This window comes from Rhododendron vialii, chromosome 7a (assembly GCF_030253575.1).
Source record: "Rhododendron vialii isolate Sample 1 chromosome 7a, ASM3025357v1".
In the NCBI taxonomy this organism is placed as follows: domain Eukaryota; kingdom Viridiplantae; phylum Streptophyta; class Magnoliopsida; order Ericales; family Ericaceae; genus Rhododendron; species Rhododendron vialii.
This window is the reverse complement of record NC_080563.1, coordinates 9,305,783-9,326,731: the sequence shown is the minus strand read 5'-3', so window position 1 is coordinate 9,326,731 and position 20,949 is coordinate 9,305,783. Positions and strand designations below refer to the sequence as shown.

At 40.5% G+C, this 20,949-nt stretch overlaps 3 protein-coding genes across 5 annotated transcripts; 1 reads left to right on the top strand and 2 right to left on the bottom strand.

The window, feature by feature from the left end:
* The first annotated feature begins 4,342 nt into the window (after positions 1-4,342).
* Positions 4,343-11,018, top strand: LOC131333555 (oligopeptide transporter 7-like). The gene is made up of 7 exons (XM_058368133.1): positions 4,343-4,502; positions 4,583-5,103; positions 5,374-5,471; positions 8,003-8,572; positions 8,922-9,177; positions 9,465-9,647; positions 9,825-11,018. Exons 1-7 carry the CDS (start codon positions 4,466-4,468, stop codon positions 10,428-10,430), a joined length of 2,271 nt encoding a protein of 756 aa, XP_058224116.1. The 5' UTR covers positions 4,343-4,465; the 3' UTR covers positions 10,431-11,018.
* On the bottom strand, positions 10,715-15,013 carry LOC131333556 (uncharacterized). Of its 3 annotated transcripts, none has more exons than XM_058368134.1 (8): positions 14,727-15,013; positions 13,299-13,443; positions 13,042-13,210; positions 12,689-12,959; positions 11,977-12,242; positions 11,674-11,889; positions 11,321-11,429; positions 10,715-11,133 (listed from the first exon to the last, which is right to left on the bottom strand). In XM_058368134.1, exons 1-8 carry the CDS (start codon positions 14,878-14,880, stop codon positions 11,072-11,074), a joined length of 1,392 nt encoding a protein of 463 aa, XP_058224117.1. In that variant the 5' UTR covers positions 14,881-15,013; the 3' UTR covers positions 10,715-11,071. The 3 variants fall into 3 exon arrangements, with proteins under 3 accessions (XP_058224117.1, XP_058224118.1, XP_058224119.1); XM_058368135.1 differs by having other exon boundaries at positions 13,299-13,469; positions 14,727-14,863; XM_058368136.1 differs by having other exon boundaries at positions 13,299-13,426; positions 14,727-14,857.
* A 507-nt stretch (positions 15,014-15,520) lies between these two features.
* Positions 15,521-20,265, bottom strand: LOC131333557 (uncharacterized). Its single transcript, XM_058368137.1, has 7 exons — positions 19,914-20,265; positions 19,472-19,618; positions 18,802-18,900; positions 17,729-17,920; positions 17,489-17,608; positions 16,606-16,677; positions 15,521-16,044 (listed from the first exon to the last, which is right to left on the bottom strand). The coding sequence occupies exons 1-7, from the start codon at positions 20,157-20,159 to the stop codon at positions 15,820-15,822; spliced, it is 1,101 nt and encodes a 366-aa protein (XP_058224120.1). The 5' UTR covers positions 20,160-20,265; the 3' UTR covers positions 15,521-15,819.
* Positions 20,266-20,949: the final 684 nt, after the last annotated feature.

Sequence of the window (20,949 nt, the reverse complement as noted above, 5' to 3'; positions counted from 1 at the left end):
AGTTAAACAATATATTCATTTGTGTACAAATCTGTTTCATCCATGTACCTATTGATGTTCAATCAAGCTAATTTTCACCGTGGATGACATATTCGACGAGCTCTACAAAATGAACGATTTCGATCATTGTTGTAGACCCGGGAGGGGCCCACAACGGTCCAAAACTGGACCGGACTGGACCACTAAAAAACTGGACCTGAACTGAAACCAGGAGTAGAGGAAAATGGTTAATTTGCTGGAGAAAAATAGTTAATCTGCTGAAGAAGAGGAAGAGATTGAAGAAGGAACTCTTATATCTGGGAAGATATTTTTGGGAAACGTAAATCATGCTAATAGATTGGAAATCATGGGATTTAGATTAAGAGTCATATTAGGATTATGGAATGAAACTGATTAATGATAGTGATTGAAGGAATTGGGTTCTGGCGAGATTTCAAAATAAAGTCCTATAAGATTATGGAAATAAGGTAACATAATTAGTTTGAAATTAAGATTTTTGATTTTAAGGGTTTAAATGATATAGTTATTCATGTTGAAATCAATCAATTAATTGTTTCCTTTACGATAATTGTGTAGAACCCCATTCTGAACTGTCCAGATAACGTTATTTGTCAATCTTTTATTTCCCCAATGATGATTTTAGTCGAAAACAGTTTAAGGACGAGGGTGTGTTTGAACTTCGAGCGTCCCAAGCCTCTTTCAAACCCATATCAAACCCTTTAAACCAGAGTCAAACAGCCCCAGCAAAACCAAACTGGCCTACGCCAGTGTCCTGGAGGCGTACGCCAGTTATCTGCCACGTGTCAGTCATCGACCAGTGGCCCAGCTTTTACCGGCGCACGCCAGTTAATAGTGGCGCACGCCAGTCAAACCCAGTCAAATCAACTTTATTCAGCCACTTGGGCCGGACTTTTGTGCCACCCTGACATCGGCTACAGCGTCCCTGATGATTACTCTTGACAGAGACGTTCCCTCTCTCCTACACCCCCCATCAAGCCAAGTCCCATGCATTTAATGCATGGAAGGCTCCCTTCCTCTTCCAACCAGCCAAACAAGGCCTTGGTCCCAGACTGACCTCAGTCTCTCTCCCCTATAAATACCCCCCTTGCATTCATTTGCAAGGGGTTAGCATCATCAAGAAGCAAAAAGCTCCCATCTCCTCTCTTCTTGCTTTTTCTTCTTCTTCCATTGAAAGAGAAAGGAAAGAAGCCCACTTCCATACACCCTACTGATATCCAGTCACCATCTAAACTTCCATCTCCAAGCTTTAAGTTCAATACCACCTTCAATCCCCAAACAAAAAGGTATACCACCTTTGTGTCCCTTTCTGTTTTTGGCCCTTGAGGGGAACCAGTAAGGCCCAGGCTAATAAGTAATACTAGTCCTGGCCTCAAACTGGTAAAATACGACAAACGTATGAGATGGACCTTGGCGTACGCCAGTATATATATGCCGTACGCCAGTCATGGCAGTACGAGCACTACTGGCGTGGGGATCATGGATCCTCATTTCTGTTATCTCTCATTTCATTCGACCACCTTAGCATGCTAAATAACCAGTTTACTGCTTTCTGTATATTTGTAACTGTTTAGATGTGTTAGTTATTGCCTACTTTTTGTCTATTCAAAATGCCTCTGGGATCCTTCTGGTCATGTTCCAGAGCCCAGATGATGCAAAAGCCAAGCACTGGATTAGGGTCAAACCTGCGTACGGTAGTCCATGACTGGCGTACGGCTGTTTAAACTAGGATCCAGTGGCTGGCCCTTGCATCTTAGTTTAATCTTGGCCCCTTTTATATCCCCACACTGTTTTTGGGGTATCATGCTATTTTTCTTAGCTTGAAGCCATCTCTCTTGTCTGTAAATGTATATGTTATGCTCTACTAAATTGCATGGTTTGTCCTGGGTGTGCGCTGGTCCTTTTCCAGAGCCCAGAGGGTTGCAAACAAAGACTGTGAAACTAGACAAGTGGAGTACGCCAGTCTTTCTGTGGCGTGCGCAAGTCAAACCAACATGCAGTGGCTCGACCAGTGCATGCTTGTGGAACTTGCTCGTGCCCCTGCGGGGCAGCGTACTGTAATTTGACCAGTTTGTTCAGTGCTTGTTCTCAATCTATATTTAGCATTACAATCAAATCATCCATAAACATTTTGTCACATAGCTGCAACTTGTTACAGTGCTTTAATCCCCATTATCTGTTCCCCCGCCCTAACTGGCTAAAAAATGATCAAATGAGAAAAAAATGCAAATGTTTTATAAAATGTCCGAGTAGAGACCGATCTCCGGATTGGGCAAGAGGGGTGCCATAAAACCCTTCCCCTCTCGTAACATGGCTCCCGAACCTCAGATATTGAAGGTGACGACGGACCGGTCTACACCTTTTCAAAATCAAACAAACGTGGCAAACGTTTTCGAGTTCGGTTCCTTGGGTGTTTTCACCGCTAAAACCCGAGTGGCGACTCTGAATCAAGGCGTTTCGCCGCGCTTTTCCAAACACAAAAGGGCCACACCCGATTTCGCAAAGCAAAATTTCCGGGGTGGCGTGCCCACAAATTGTTTCCTTAGCTGATGACCGAAATCAATCAATCAATTAAGTCCTATAATTACTTCATTCCCATGTTTTCATTTGATGACCGAATAATTGTTTCCTTAATATTAATAAGAACAAAGGTTTCAAAATCAGATTTCCAAATTAGGCATAGAAATGTGTGTTTGGGAATGTTCAAAAAATGTTAAGTATTTACGGGCATGCCATTTTATAAAATGGAAGGTAGAAATTTATGCAGAAGGACGGTATAAATCTGGATCATTAATTGTCTTTTGTATTGAAACACTTCCCTATCATATTATATAAATATTATCCAAACAAGAATTAAAAAAATGGAAACGAAAAAAAATAGAGCATGAAACTTGAAAAATGATTAAAGTTCAAAGCAATTATCGGAGGCTCGACATGAATCGAATCTTATTTTTCCGTGGCTTTGGGACATGGCGTGTAGAAGCATAATTTTGTTTGGCATTAATCACGTTCAATGATGTGACTGTGCCCGGGCAACGGAAAGGGAGGTAATGGGACCTTGATTTTTTTTATTTAATTAATAACCAGATGTTCGGATCAATTTGTACCGGTTCTTGACTAATTTTGAGGTTTCTAAAATCAACAATGAAGCAAATCCCGTAAGGTTGTGACACCAATGTATGGAATATTTGGCCCCTGCAAATTCGAATGTGCGGCCTGAAAACAGTTATTGATTTTACATATATATAACCATTTCGTCAAGCCCACACCGGGCCTTGAATTGGTTTTCACTGTATAATTTTGGTAAGGGAAATAATTTTGTCACTTTTTTTTTTAACGTCACTCCTCTGCATATACTTGCAGGAGAGTGACGTTAAAAAAAAGTGACAAAATCAAAAGCTTTTTTGGTAATTGTGCTCATATGGTATTATACTTCTCTCTCTTCTCATCGTACTACCCCACCTTCAAAACGAAGAACGTGTTGCATGACCTTTATTAAACAAAACGAAGGCACGTGGGTCAGCAGCTCAAACAACGCACCTAACTTTTTAGCCCAACATTTTTGTATCGTCACACGAAACATTTCCTGGTACTATATCTCACCTACGACCGAGAAATTTTGATTGTCGAGCGGGTACCATGTGTCAGTATCCGTTGGCTATTCTAGGAGTTAAAACGTGTTTTGGACTGTCCAAATTTATTCTCTCTTTCCCCTCACCTGACCACTCTATCTCTTCTCTTTTTAAAATCCGAAATGTCCAAAACACGTTTGGACAGCTGGAGTTGGCGAGGGGTGTGGTACCCGCACAGTACCCAAGAACTTCTCCCTACGGCCTTAGCTCGGAAGTAAATTCACAAATTATGACAAATGCTACCTACCTACCGTTCTTGAAGTGCCTATTTTTCCTCAAAATACTCGTATTTTTTTGTATAAATTTTTACTTTTTCACTATCATATGATTGTTTTCAACCAAACGTCAATTGACAATTAGAAAAGAAACCGCTCAGGCTCGTATGTTAATTTTTAAAGTGATAATTAATCGATGTGAGACAATTTTTAATAAATCCAATATTTACAAGAAAGCCACATGAGATTAGGGTACTGAATTAATAATTTGACGAGACAAATGGAATGAAGTGCAGTTAGTGTTTTCCTTATACTCTCATGCATACGGGCAAAGTTCGATTTCCTTAAGCATTCATTCTCCTTCCAAATCTCCTAAGATAGAATAGATTAGAATTAACAATGACATAAAAAAAAAAAAATTTGACCAGCGCATATTTGGAAAAAACAAGAATAGAATTTTCCTTCACTTGGGTACGTAACCTCAACTCCCCTCTCTATAGATCTGATTCCCCCCCAATAAAAAGAAAAGCCCAAAAGTACTTTAACTATACCGCCACCTACAAGTCCACCCCGGCCCAGTCAGTCCAGAGAGACAACACCATGGAAGAACCCACAGCTGATATCATTGTCCCTCTAAGTAAGTCCTTAACTACAACTCTCATTGCACAAAACAACTCTCTCTGAACCTGTTTTTTTCCTTTGTTTCTCTGCGCGCAGTACCGAAGGATGACAACAGTACCCCTCCGTCCACCTCGCAGCCACCAGAAGAAATCCACCAACTGCACGAACCGGAGGAAGGAGAGGAGGAGGAGAACTCGCCGGTCAGACAGGTGGCCCTCACCGTACCCACCACCGACGACCCGACCCTGCCCGTGCTCACATTCCGCATGTGGGTCCTCGGGGTCTTGTCCTGCGTGCTCCTGTCGTTCCTCAACCAGTTCTTCTGGTACCGGACGGAGCCGCTCTCCATCACCGCCATCTCGGCACAAATCGCGGTGGTGCCACTGGGACAGCTGATGGCGGCCAAGATAACGGACCGGGTTTTCTTCAAGGGGAAGAGGTGGGAGTTCACGCTGAATCCCGGGCCGTTCAACGTCAAGGAACACGTGCTCATCACCATCTTCGCGAACTCGGGTGCCGGGTCGGTTTATGCCATCCATGTGGTTACGGTGGTTAAGGTGTTTTATAAGCAGAACATCACCTTCTTCGTGTCCCTAATCGTCATCGTAACAACGCAGGTAATTAATTAGTTAGTTAGAATTTGGAACAATGCCACGTGTACAAAATTTTGGTGCACACATCTGAACACAAATGTAACATGGTCCGTCGACTGTCGAATGCACTTAAATTGAGCTTTTGTTATGTTACAAAGCTCACGTACATTGGATGATTATGGATATTTCAGGGTTAATTTTTTAGGGCCTTAGTGTTTGATTATTTGGTATTTTGGTGGTTGTGGTTTGTTAATATATGGTAGTGATGGGGTTACTGTTTTGAATGGTTGGTAGGTGTTGGGGTTCGGATGGGCTGGGATATTCAGACGGTACTTGGTGGAGCCAGCTGCCATGTGGTGGCCGGCTAATCTGGTCCAGGTTTCGCTTTTCAGGTATGGTCAGTTTACTTTTACTGTTTTGCCCGCCCGTGTATAATTACGTCTAGTGTCACTTCAGTTGAAGGTTGTGTTAAGTTTTCCGATGGACATCCGGAGATTCAACGAGTTAATTTCAACAACGGTTCGGATTCTCTCAAATCCAAAACTTAGAACAGACGAGATAGTCCGAATTTGAACTATCTCGTTTAATCCAAAATTTGGACAATGGAGGATTTAATTCCTTCGACCACTATTTTGACGGTAGACATGCGCCCCATGTGCCTCCTCGATCACGCGTTTATTGCAGTAATCTGATATATATGTCGATGTCTAATTAAACCGATAATTGTCGCTGCCTAGCTCACAAATGCAGTGCAGGAAACTCCGGTGGCGGCACCAATAACTAGGCACACAGTACGTAGCAGATGTGGATTTAAATGTAGTGAGGCATTTTTCGTTCAATTTTTTTCTGTGCATAATGACGTTATTCTTTTTAGTCACTGAAACAGATCGACTAGGCGGTGGTTCGCTTGTTTGTGATTGAATTACATGATGACAATTGACAATAGATATTTTATTTCTTCCTATGGAGACCGAGTAGTTGTCACCATTAGATTATTAATTGGTAGGAGTATTAATGGACTGACAGCTGGGCGTCTGTTTATCGAGTAGTTTTTGGGTGCCGGGCGGGTACCACCCACATGGTATCCGTTGGCAATTCCAACCGTCCAAATATGTATTGGACGGTCCTGATTTTGGAGAGAAAAAAAAAAGAGAGAGGTCGGCTAAAATCGCCAACAAGTACTCCAAGTGGTACCGCGCTTGGCGCTCAAAAATTTCTGTAGTAGGATTTTGCTAGGACCCACCGAAGCATCGATAATTTCATTGGTTCATCTAGAAAAAGTCTTGTGTGTTTTATCTGTGTACATATGTATTGATACGTAAACCCTCTAAAAACCACATGTAAAATGTATAAGGACACTCACTCGTGATGCAGTGTACGTGGGGTACCACACTCATGTAATTATCTTTGCTAAATTGCATTAAAAATAATTATATAGGTATAATTATTGGGGATCCCACACTAATAATTGAGGACTAGATGAGTTATGTTATGTTGTTGTATATAGGTATAATTTTGTGCGCTTTGTCAATTTCTCATAGGTCTCGTTTACAAAATCGTCTATATCTTACGATTTATAATGTTAAAAAAAATTCTAATAAAATTAACTGACATTTATCAAATAAGTTTTTATTACATATAAAAATAACTATAAATTGAACAAAAAAAAATTTTGAGATGTCCGAAATATTAAAAGTGTATAAACAGTTCGACGGAGGTAGTATAGAAAAAGAAAGTGCAATAAACCAAATAATTACAAATACCAGATTAGATTTATCATTTTATTTAAAGAATCTACAAATGAAGCAAAAAAACAGATAGTGCAATCTATAATATGGGACAAAAAACTAAATAATTAAAGTCAAATGAAGCAAAAAAGAAGAAGATACAATCACTAATATGGGACAACGAACAAAATAATGAAAGTAGAACCGTGGTGGGTCATTAAAGATGAAGCAAAAAACAGATACAATCACTAATATGGGACTACAAACAAACTAATTAAAGTAGAACCGTGGTGGGTCATTTAAGGAGTTCTTTTTCCCTTTGCTAGACCAAGAGAGAACACACACAAAAGAAACAAACAATCGAAAAGACAAGACACGCGATATGCATGATTTCGACTTAAGCAATTTGTCTAATCGTATTCCATGAGGTGCTGGGCAATTTTACTATGATGAAAAAGATCAACACCATTATAGTAGCAGGCAGCACTATCTTTGCTTTTATAGTCCAAGCAAACTAACATGTCAGAAAACCCCCCAAAAACGTGCATCTCACGTAATTCCATGTGCCGATCGTCCGTAGCAGCTTCACTGTGGTCCGGACCAGATTTCTACAAGCTCGAGTTCTTCAATCATGTTTGCAGAGGTTCGGACGTGGGTCACAAAATCTGATCGGTCTTCACAGACTAACACCCTTTAAATTGAGTGTTATGTTAACTCAAATCTTAGATTTAGGCACGGCGTTCTTTGCACTACATAACAAGGATGTTTACTAGACGACTGCGTTAGAAAGTCAGAAGTTTTCCATTTTTCATTTTGTTCTATTAATTTTTTTTAGAGAGAGACTACAGTTCCCGACCGGGGATTCCCGACCGAATTCCCGACGCCGCGCAGGGCCCACTCCGGCCACCGGACGGCTGATCGGAGCCGACCAAAAATTCCCGACCGAATTTTTTTTTTGTATACATTGTAGACAAAAAAATGGAGGGTTTGGATCGGTCACCTACACACATTGGATGCCGTTGATTCCCACGTCGACCCACTCGGTTTTTTTTTATAGAATTTTTGGTCGGCTCTAATCAGCCGTCCGGTGGCCGGAGTGGGCCCGGCTCGGCGTCGGGAATTTGGTTGGGAATCCCCGGTTGGGATGCTCAGATTTTCTGTTTTTTTTAACTCATTTGTCTGGGCCAACATTACAGGGCTCTGCACGAGAAAGAAGAAAGGCCCAAAGGAGGGGTGACCCGAACCCAATTCTTCCTCATTGCCCTCACCTGCAGCTTCTCTTACTATGTCTTCCCAGGCTACCTTTTCGAAATGCTGACTTCCTTCTCTTGGATCTGCTGGATATTCCCCACTTCAGTACTAGCCCAACAGCTCGGCTCGGGCCTTTACGGGCTTGGTATCGGCGCTCTGGGCTTTGACTGGTCCACCATCGCCTCCTACCTCGGAAGCCCACTCGCGAGCCCGTGGTTCGCCACGGCCAACGTTGCTGCTGGATTTGTGTTTGTCATGTATGTGTTGACCCCCATATGTTACTGGCTTGATGTCTACAAGGCCAAAACTTTTGCAATATTTTCTGACGAGCTCTACCAATCCGACGGCCAAGAGTACAACATCACAAGTATAATCGACTCCAATTTCCACCTTGACCTTGCGGCCTATGAGCGAGAAGGGCCATTGTACCTCAGCACATTTTTTGCCATGACTTATGGTGTTGGCTTCGCGGCGCTTACTGCTACAATCGTGCACGTGCTACTGTTTCATGGAAGGTAAGAAAATGCTATACAAACAGGATTTCCTTGCATCATATTCTTGAAGAATAATGTGGTTCTTTATTGTACTTTTACTTGTACCCAGATCATCGACTACTGTAACTTACTCCATAATTTAACATAGCCATTTGTCAGATCATCAGATAGCAAAATTCGTATTTTCCTGTCCCAAACCACTCTATGTTGTGTTATGTGGTGGATGAAAGTCGAAATACATGAGAAATGAGGCATGATTATGCAGCTTCGAGTGCATTGGAACAGGAGAACAGACTACGTCGACAAGTACTTTTTACTTCAGGTTTAGAACTGTCTTCGGCTGCGTCACTTTAGTATGTTGAAAATGCAGGGAAATTTGGGAGCAGAGCAGGTCGAGTTTCAAAGAGAAGAAGATGGACATACACACAAGACTCATGAGGAGGTACAAAGAAGTGCCTGAGTGGTGGTTTTGGTTGATTCTTGTTGTGAACGTTGCAGCCACTATAACTGCCTGTGAGTATTACATTGATCAGCTCCAGTTGCCATGGTGGGGTGTTTTACTAGCTTGTGCCATTGCCATTGTCTTCACTCTTCCGATAGGGATCATCACTGCTATCACAAACCAGGTAATGCCACTCATTCACTGGACTAACTTTCCATTATCAACTAGTTAGGATTCTGAAACCTGAAGTGAACAAAATCCATCATTTGTTTCTCCATTTGGCCGGATATGTTAGGTGCCAACTTTTGGTCTTGGCGTCGGTGGCTATTCTGTGTTTGTTGTTTATGGGTGTTTTGTACTCTCTTTGTTCCTACTGCTTCTTCTTCATTCTGACCAGTTTGATTGCTTCTACACATGTTGCTACAGTTATTTTCTACTTTTCATCTAATATAACTCTGTTGAAAATAACAGACGCCGGGCCTGAACATCATCACCGAGTACATTATTGGGTATATATACCCGGGATATCCGGTCGCTAACATGTGCTTTAAGGTGTATGGGTACATTAGCATGACACAGGCTGTCACCTTCCTCCAAGACTTCAAACTTGGTCACTACATGAAAATTCCACCTAGAACAATGTTCATGGCACAGGTCAGTGACTTCTGAAATCATACATGGAATGTATGTTCTTCGGTTAATAGAGCGTTGTATACCCTGTCCATATCCTAATTTATAAAAGGATGAAGTGTTTGTGTGTCGTGTCTGTGTCTATCTTAGGTTTAGCATAATGCATTTGGCATAATGTGGTGATATTTTTCTTCATGTTAGGTTGTGGGAACCCTAATAGCATGTATCGTCTACTTGGGCACCGCCTGGTGGTTAATGGAAACAATCCCCGACATCTGCGAGTCAACATCCTCCCTCTGGACTTGCCCTGCTGACACCGTGTTCTACGACGCGTCTGTGATCTGGGGATTAATTGGGCCCCGTAGAATCTTTGGAAATGAAGGCACTTACGGAGCGATCAATTGGTTCTTCCTCGGGGGAGCAGTTGCCCCACTCCTAGTCTGGTTAGCCCAAAAGGCATTTCCAAACCAAGACTGGATACGGCTGATCAACATGCCGGTGTTGATAGGGGCCACCGGATACATGCCCCCAGCCACCGCAGTTAACTACACTACTTGGATCCTCGTCGGGTTCTTGTCTGGCTTTGTTGTGTATAGATACAGGCCGGATTTGTGGATGAAATACAATTATGTGCTCTCTGGTTCACTGGATGCTGGTCTGGCTTTTATGGGGGTGCTCTTGTATTTTTGCTTGGGATTGGAAGATGTGAGTCTTGAATGGTGGGGGAATGATATTGATGGGTGTCCTTATGCGTCCTGTCCTACAGCCAAAGGGGTTAAGGTGTCTGGCTGCCCTGTGGTCTCCTAATGTGTTTGGATTCTATGGCGGAGAAAAAAGTACAACCCTCTATGTCCCCTTCTATTCTTACCCAAAACAGAATAATCTATCATTTTTGTAAGAAAAGCAAGCTTAAAGCAAAACTTCAATTATAGGGGTAGAATGCATGGTAAACTCGTCAAAGAGAACTGAATATGCATTTCACAGAACAATGAGATGCTGCTTATGTTAAGTCCTTCAGGGTGGATAAAAGGAGAGATAAAAGGCATAGTTCAACATATTGCTAATCTATGGCTTAAAGGAAGACGGAGAAGAACTTTTAAAATAAATTTCTCTTGAATAAAGGTGTTTCTTGCTTTGCAGTTTACATAAATCCTGCTTAAAAGATCCCAACGTACCTATTGGGCCATAAAAATGACCATAGTTACCATATTGTGGTAAATAGTAACGCAGCACCAATTTACAGCAACTGCATAATACGATAACCTATAACCATTGCCTTCAAATTCCTTCTCTCCCATTCACTAACTATTTTCAATGAAGATCGGTATCCCAAAACCCTTAGTATTTTTCCATCATTTAAGAAATAGCCTATGCTCCTTCCCTTATTTAGCATACTGCTCCAACATTCTGACACCCCCCTGCTTCCAAATGATTCTTCCATTTTTGCATCAGGCATTCAGTGGCTCAGCCTCCAATTGCCTCTCCTTGTTTCCCATCCAATCTTGTGGCTCTGTTAGGAAACACATTGTTTCACAGTAGAAAGTCATGCACGCTCAAAAACATCCCCAGTAATACAATTGATTTCGACAAAGGATAGAATCATAGATTGTAGCACCAGCCCAAATCAATTTGCGTTGAGAAACTTAATTCAGTACCAAAACAAACACGGAGACATAAAAAGGCAATTGTGAACTCACTTGATGTTTGAGTGTCTGCAATCTTCATGAGACGCCTCTGCAGGATGGATGCAACGAAAAGGAAAATCGAGCACATCCCGAACATGACAATAATCGGGAATGCATTAACCTTCGGGAAGGAAAAAAAATAAAATCTAGTTGGTGAGTCTATAATCTTGTAAGCAAGGGAGGGTTAGGAGTGGTGTACATCTCCTATGAATCTATGAATATTAGAAAGTTGTCCAACTACATAATGAAACTTGGTTTTCCTCATCAATGGAAATGCATCCCTACCAAATAAGTTCAATGAGAGAGAGAGAGAGAGAGAGAGAGAGAGAGAGAGAGAGAGAGAGAGAGGAGGGGCAAGTACTCACATTGTATAACACAACGCAGACGAAGATGTTTAGAGGAATGCGAAAAAAGTTCATTATCGTGCTTCGTGCTTCTTCTGGTATATACTGGGACCTCATCTTCATGATAGAAGGCCAAAATATCCCCACACAGGCCTCAAATGCACAGAATCCAATAAGTTGGATGCAGCCTGAGAATGAGATACTTCCGCCTTTCACATTAGAAGGTGGTACCAAGAACTGTTCAAATGAATACAACTTATAAAATAACCAGATTCATGAATTTCTGCAGAAAAAAAGGATGGAAAATCAGGAGATATGACCCACATTTGTCCCAACGGGAATAAAGAGTGCAGCAGCAGAGATTGCAAAGACAATCTGCATGTAGCTTTCAACTTTGAGGGATGAACGAGCCATCAGTCGAGATGCAATGGAGCTTCCCAACATTGAAGCCAGCATGAATATTGCGAAAATGAAACCATGTGGAATCTCTTCATCATTCGGGCTCAAAGCAGGAGTCCAGAGGAACACGAAAGTGTACATTGAACCTTCAAATAAGGACTGTATGGCACCGAGCAGTGCAATTTTCTCATCTGGTCCATGTTCCAAATAATATCAACTGGGTGTGCCAAAATATCACAAAGAAAGAGAAAGCAGAAAGTAAAAAGTTTCAGAGATAAGCCACACACGAAGTCTTGTGATTTTATTTACTCATGTCATGTTTCCTTCTTTCCTTCTATGTTTTATGCCCTATAGAAAATATTTTCCTCCGGGGGAGTGGGAATTCTTTGGTGGTCTAAGTAGGAAAATTTGGGATTTCGGAACTATACTTTGAGACTATGTGTCATGTTGACAATTGTAAGTAGAAAGCAAAGTAAGCAATGTAGGTGCTAACAATCCAGCACTAGTTAATTTATTAGTCCTTAAATATTGACCCACATCCATGTGTATACTGCTAATCTTAGGCACTAACTGTATGTATGGTTCACAGGCCATGTGAACTCCACAAAGAACTTAATGCACAAGTTTAGGGATTAACCAGAAGCAATGGCTATTGCAGCGCCCTTGAACTGGGTAAGCAAGTCTGTGTTTTCTGAAGGGTCACCATAATTTTCGGACCACAATGACAATATTACTGCCATGCCAATAGCAAGAAAGCATGCAGCAGCATCAAATGGAGCTACGGGGCCCAAGCTGAACGTATCAACTAGCAGATTCCCAAACAATCCAGCTAAAATGGCAACCAGACCGTTGCCAAGAAATATTGCCTTGGAGAAAGTTAGGGACAGCCATTGTTGTTCAAAACCCCTCTGCACAAAGACAGTGAAAAGACTGATATCAAACGAAATCAACAGGTGCATAAAAGAAATTCAACACACGCTGACTGCTCACCTTGTTGTGTTCTGCAACAAGCCATGACTCAAATGCGGAAAACAGGAGAGAAGTGGCAATCCCTCCCAATACACGACCCAACATTAAGACTTTGTAATGAGGAGAATGTTTGGTGACACAGCTCAAGATATATGTTATGCAGTACGTAACACATGCCCTCTTTCGACCTCTGGATTTGGTGAAGAAATAGTCATGGGAAAGCAATGAAGAAATCATTATTAAATAATACAAGGCAAATGAAAAAAAGGAGGTATTACTGTTTATCGGCTAGAGATCCAACAATGGTACCAAACAACATAGAGGATCCAAAACCAGCAATAAACAGCTGCCCGATTTCCCCCTTTCCATAACCATATTGGCTGTAGAGATAGTACACATATGGACCCTGCAACCAATCACCAGCTATTTCCGCAAGAATGTTAATAACTCTGGGGATGAACAAGAAAATCAAACTATCACAGTTCCATTATTAGCAAAATTCTTGCTTCAATTGAAAAAGACTTTTAGCAACGTCTTCAGCCATTGATAAAAACACAAACATATAGCTTGGTTGTGACTCAAGTATACGTGCTTTCACAGAATTTACGAGCCTATACATTGTTTGGCATTCAGCATTGGTTTACAAAATCAACTTTGACAGCCCAATCCAGACATGGAGCATCTGCCGTCCTTCAATTGTTGATTATTCCAATCATGCAACCAAATACTCCTTTTTAGCATAATACAGATGCTACCATTTGTGTAAAAAAGAGGACGCTTATTCAATAGTCAACAAATCAAGCTCACATTCTTAGCAAAACGCAAAATAATTGGAAAAGTATTAGACAAATCAGATTCAGATTTGGGGAAAAAAAAAAAGCAGGACAAAATAAGTGGACAAACAATTATAAAAAAATAACAATTTTTCCTTACGTGGACAACAAGGACGACAAAAACTAAACCAATTTACTATTAAACAGCCATTGTTATTGGCTTCAATATTTCATACTACTATAAGATTTCAGTTGGGTTCATCATAAGCACGCAAGATTGAACCCAAACCATCATTTCATTGTCCAGTAGTTTCCTAGTACCAACTGGAGATAAAGATGCAAAAACTTATCCCCCAATTCCATGCGGGACGGACCGAGGGGCGAATGAGCCCAAGGGACCCTACCCACTTTTCAAAATTTGATATCAATTATAGTAGTTTTTTTCCCCTAAAAACTGCAAAATTATATAAGTTCGTCCACCCAACGTCAGATTGACCAATGCAACAATCGCCCAACAGAGATTATTTTGAAAAATAACGTTAATTTTTGGCCATACGTCTACTTTTTTAATCTGAACAAATATCGGCGCCATTAACATCAGAGAGAGCAGGCCTAGTGACCCAATCAACTTCTGTGCACATTACCATGCTTTGATTTGGGGGCATGGTTCCGCAACAAAGTTTTGCTCCTTGGTTCTTGAAAGTATAGGGGGCCACTGTTTCCATGGTATTATAAGAGTAGTCACTTTGTGCATATATTGTCAAAGGTTACGTCTCCAATCCTCCCCGCCCATACCCCAAATGATTGGGGACTAGATGAGTTCTCTTATTGTTGTTGTTGCGGAAAAATCCAGATCGAAAATCACCTCAACAGATGAAAACGCAAGCGACATTTATGGTACTTGGATATAAGATAGAGAGAGAGCGAGCATACCCATCATGAGGGAGTAGACAAGGAGGTAGTTATTCTTGAAGGAGTTGAAAGCAGTGGGTGTATTGCTGATGCGATCTCTACTAGTTTTGCTGAGCTCCAATGCCAGCACCACCGCCCCGAACCCCCCAAACACCAAGTAGTAGAACAACTCCATTTTTTTCTCAACCCAGATCGAGAGAGAGAGAGAGAGAGAGAGTATGATTATAAGGTAAGATTAAAAAGCTGGTATGAAAAGTGACTTCCCACCATACAGACAAATGTCCCAACCGTTCACGTTAACAATACATGTGCATACATGTGCATATTGACTATTGAGAACCTCAAGTACGATTCGGAGAGAAGAATGAAATGGAAGGCAAACAATAGAGAAAGTATTCGGTGTCCATGGAGTATCTTGTTTGAGTGCAAGCGTGCCAATGTCTCTTAAAAATCTGCGTCAAATGATTAAAAGCGCAAACGCAGATTGAGAAATGAGTACGGAAAGAAAGGCCTAGATTACGTGTTGCCAGCCACGCTAGGAAAACAGGGTTAGTTAACTTGGTAGGATGTCCCTTGCAAAAAAAATCTTTTCTTCTCAAGGGTAAGTGCTAATGAGATGAAATCGCTTCGTATCATTTAATTCATCATTTCAAAACATTTGGCTACTATATCTTAAACGCGCATGTTAGTGTTCAAACATCATTAGATGCCCCAAGACCAACTGTAAAGACATCAATCTCTAATCTTGCAATTAAATGGTCAATTGAGTATCGGTCCAATTCAAGAGCGAGTAACAAGCTCAACAGTCAGCATCATGAGAGGAAAAGAGTGAAAAAGATGACTCTTCAGAATTCAGAAGCTGAAAATCTATATCCCAGAAGAAAAGAACACCACAAATCCACTCACAATAATGAAACCTTCATCCTATCGAATCACAATTTTAATTCCACAACTGTAAGGTAAATAACTTCTAAATTTCAGTTTGTGTTGAATGTCATTCATTGCCTCTGCCATGCAAAATTGGAAGGGAAGCATGGCAATCCTCAAATCCTCGAACCATGAAAAAAGGCGGAAGGTAATCAAGATGCAAGCACATCGCTTCCATAGTTCTAGCCTAAAGCTTCAAAGCAGCCTTTGCCATAGCCAGTGCGCCCTCATAACTTTGATTCCCACCAATGAACCCACTCATATGAACGAAAACACAACCTGGGATTCCAGCCACCTTGGACAGTTCATCATCTCTCAAGCCTCGCCATGGAGACGGGAGAGGCTTCCGGCTCTCAAATTTATCAGGGGATACGGCCATCGCCTGCACCCGCCACTGTTTGGCCCTGTCATCCTGAAATTCATGCAGGCATTATAAAATTAGAAATTTTGGAAGTTCTTCTCAAACTAAATTTCCAATTTAGAATTGGTGAAAAATAAAATATTTGACTCGGGAGAGGGAAAAAAAACATGCGTGGGTTCAGGAAGTCATGTAGTTACATGTTTTTTTCATGGGGGATATCATGGTATATAAAGAAGAAAGAAAAGGGAAACTAGAAGAACCTATCCAAAAAGAGAACAAAAAAACAAATGCTAAGGGTTAATAGCCACTTGAGTCTTCAGGATATTGCTAAACCTCATCTTAAAGCTTGCATATTTTTGTTCCCTTCCAGATAGGCTAAAATTCCAGCACAAGCTTATGCTTCACCATATCATTACATTACGTTTGACATTTCCAGCCATGTATCATGTATATAACTTGAATCACACTTTGCATGGACAAATTGTCAAACATCATCAAGTAAGAAGAAATGACAATGGAGAATTTGTTAGTTGCAGCAATACTTAAACATGGAAAAGCCCATGTCATGCCAAAAAATTCATATCAAGAATGGCTCAAGTTCAAGATGAATACCTGGTAAAGAACGTATTTAATGAGTGGGTCAATATTCATCTCCTCCTCAAGCTCAAACAGGTGAAGCTTCCACTGTTAGGCAGAGAAAACAGAACACAGATACGGTGGTGAATTGTTATAAACATAGCTGGCAGATATTTGGAAAGCATTATTGAGCATGTTGGTTGATGGATATTAAGCAAGATTATACTATATCACTTTTCCTAGTTGCATGACTTTGTTCAGGTTTAGAAGGAAAGTAGTAGTGACAGGGCACCTTGTGTACAGTAGCAATAAGTAACAAATAACATTGGATGACGTAAAACTTCAAAGAACTTCCAGAACTGTACCAGCAATAGAATTCCTGCCCTAAACTATAAACGAACAATATACTTCCTTTATTATGCTATAAGCTACTACATTGAACGGTTGAGAAACCTTTTCTACCTTAAATGAATGAGCATTGAAGGGAAACTCCTTCCACTAAACTACTGAAGCCTAGTTTGCAATCCATTTTAAGTCAAATACTTACCCAAGCCCCAGCAACACACTCCCAGGTTCTTTGTTCTTTACAAAATACATCATTTACCAAAAATATAGGAAATATAAATACAATAACTCATATTTTCCAAATTCAATTCGTCCTTGTTTGCCACATTTTAACCATTCAGGTATCAGCTCTTTGCTATCAACTTGTCTATGATTATATCAACACAACTAGCTAGTCACCAGAGAACTAGGCAATAACATAGTAACAGCCATGGGAAACTTCTTAATTTCACTTAAGTAAGAATACAAACAGCACTCCAAGAAATTAGCTACAATATCAAGTAGCTAAGACAAAAGCTGATAAGGAAGATCAAGAGAAATAAGGAGGGTGGAGGCATCACAAATGGAAACTTACTGGGCAAAATCTATCCAACACCATAATTTCTCCACTGGGATCAATATCTTGTCTTGCTGCAAGACACTCCAAAACAATCGAGCGTGCTGGTAACCATGACTTCGCATGAAACCTTAAACTCTTCAGAAAGAAAAGACAGGAATTAATCAGATACATAAATAAAATGACGACCCATCAACCCTTAAACGTATAGACGTTAATTGAAACAAAAGACAGTTTTGGATTTAAAGAATATCTCACATCCAAAAACTCACTGCCAGCCAAAGCCATTGCCCGTTGAAACGCTTCATTCTCCTTCTCAGGCGACTGATCCAGGTCCATCCAATCCAAATTCAATCTTCCAATTCTTGAAGACAAATGGGTGTTATTCACATATCTTGGAGGCTGTTCTGTGTCGAATTGATTAATTCCGTTGTCAATGGCATCAATTGCCTGTAACAAGCAAACAAGAAAAATATAAACTATTGGTCAATGCTAGCAAGTACACATAAACTACGGCTTCAATTATGCCATTGCAAATTGCAAAAAGAGAAAAACCAGTGAATGGAACAAATAAAATTATAAAATAAAGCTAGAAAGTATGCATTGGTAAGTTCCACCATAATAGGCCGCGGAGTGTACACCTAATTCTCAAACTATATACACGAAATGCTCTTTAAGCCCTGCACCAAAGCTGAAATCCATCCTGATATCCTCAATATAATGACTTTTATAAGTATTGCTCTAAACTTCTCTTAAGACCCTTTTGTCTCTCTTTTAGCTCATCATAATCTTTCACTTGTATAATCAAACATCATTTTACCTCCCCTAGGTTATGATTTCTGTTAAAGCATCTAACTAAAAACCAATTGGCAATGAGCGGAGAAGCTGCCGAGGATCATATAATAGCTTTGGAGGAGATAATTAACTGATGTGGGACAAGCTCTAACAATTTCCTTCCTCATATAGACAGGAGTAACCAAAGAAAGATTTCTTGTCCCCATTTTATAGGCCTGCCGTCTATGCACCCCACCCTTCCAAGCCCAGATGATGGTGGGATGTCCTATTCTTTTGGTACCACTATCAATATTCTTCATGAACTAAGCTAGCAGTTACCCTTGATAAAAAATACTACTTTTGAATGATTACATTGGTTATGTTTTAAACAGAAACTCTGCCGAATGAGATGTTAGCTCACGTTACATGTGTTTTCTTCCTTTTCTTTTTTATATCCAAATGTTTGAATACTTTTATCTCATCTACACAATAACTGGAAGCATTAAAAAGTTGACAAAAGCAGAAAGAAGCACAAGGAGATGTGCAAAGTTCAGTACCTCCATGAAACTTTTATAAATAGCTAAAAATAACCTATGCACATCTGGATGCCCCTCGTCAAGCTGAAGCTCCTTTGCAATTATCTCCATCCCATAGTGCTAAAATAAAAAGGAAATAAATTAGATAGTATGGAAGCTTACACAACAAAACTGTGTGTTCATATCTCCACAGACACTATGGTTAGACATTAAAGGCTATATAGCAACAAGAATGCAATAAATGAAAGCTTACCCGACCTCTCATTCAGTCCCTCCAGATGGTAAGAAAAGGAGAGGACAGAAAATAAATGACAGGAGAATACTTGTTCGGACGAATTAAACATGTGAGAATTGATGAGAACGAAAAAGATTTTAAGGTTTTTATTGTTCTATTTGCCAAAATAGTGAGATCTGATGAAAAACTCCAGTCATTTGTTTTCTTACCCTTTCTCACTTACCCGATTAAGGGATTTGATAAGAAACTAAAAGAAAGGATTAGAGTTTCTAGCCAAATCACTCATTTGGATTGAGTACTTTGGTGAGAAATGGAGAGAAAAGTAGCTCCTTCCCCTTTCTTATCATTCCCTTTCTCACAACCCAAAGGAGCTGTTTAAAGTGAACAGGGCAATTATAAGCAAATTATACAGATTGCTGAAACCGGACCGTATGCCAAGAAGTTTGCTTTTTTTACCTTGTAAATAAGACCGGCACTACTGAGCTTAGTTTTGAAACCATGTCCAAAAACCTCTTCAAACCCTTTCTGGTGATGATCGTAGCGTTCTCGACTCGGATCATATACTCCCCCAACATCAAGCACCGCATCTAGGGTTTCCAGAACCTACATTTCATCTCTTATTTACACGAATTAATTTCACACACACACACAGATACATAACTATTTTGAACATCAGTTTTCAGGCTGCCTCACACTTTTTCTTCCCAAACTACCTTTTAACTAGCTATATAAAGAAACTACCAACAAAATAAAAAATAAGGGTAAAAACTACCGCCCCAAATTTCTCCTCCCTCCTTTTTCACTTTCACATCCCAGATTTCGTTACAGATTACTTTCCATCCTTCGCAGAACACTATCCCGGGCGTCTAATACATATATGCATAAGCGGGTATATTACCTGAGGGTCTCTGGTTCGGACGACTTCGGCGGCGGAGAACTTGTCGGTGAGGCGAATCATGAAGCAGCCCAGGGCTTCGTCGCAGTGGAAGCTTCCGTTGTGAGTGCCGACGACTCGCTGCTGAGTGGGGAAGCCAGATGAGAAATCAGAAACCCTAGCTTTTTTGGCCATGGCTAGAGAGAGGGCGAGGGGTTTGCGGTGGAAGGTGAATAGCTTGAGGTTCAGCCCTCTTGCTACTCTGAACATGCCTTTCTGGTTATGTGACAGTTAAAAGGCGCTTATAAATGCCCTCTACTACAAAACCCCAGTTTTTAGGGTTTATCTGAGACGACCATTGGAAGTGGATAAATTCTCTTTTTTTGGGTAAAGTGGTGGATAGATTTATGGGAGAAATTGTTGGGTGCCGGTACGTACCACACACCGTCACGTTTGGACGGTCTAGATTTTAAAGAGGGAAAAATAGGAGGGAGAAAAAAAAAATTTGCAGTTCAAAACACGTTTGGAAAGTTCGGATCGCCGACAAGTACCGTCATGTGGTACCCGCTCGGAACGAAAAAAACTTCTCAATTTATGGGTATAAGGAAACAACAATGCTACCACCCCCATAAACACTTGCGCACGCTCGCTTGGAATAGGAATGGGTCTCACTCACATTCCACCGAAATCCTAAAATTGACAAGGAAAAATTGAAATCCCTAATTGGAATTTTTTTTTTTTAATCCCCATAAACTGCATCCTAATTGCAAGTTGTTTTCAATTTTTATCCTCATCCAAGCGAAGCATGGTTTGCGCGGCTCTGGTTTGAAAACTTGGAAAGTTAGGCCTCCCGATTGATTATTATCTCCTCTTGGGTAACCGACTTTTTTGATGTCTTGATGTATTCATTGCAATGGTTAGAATAAAAGCTCTACCATTTTGACAAAAAAAAAAATTAAGTCAAATCCAATAATTTATTAGGACTGGTAATAATATGGCAAATGCTAAAAATTACTCTTCTTTAGGTTGTAAATATAGGTGTAAAGCACATATCTACCAG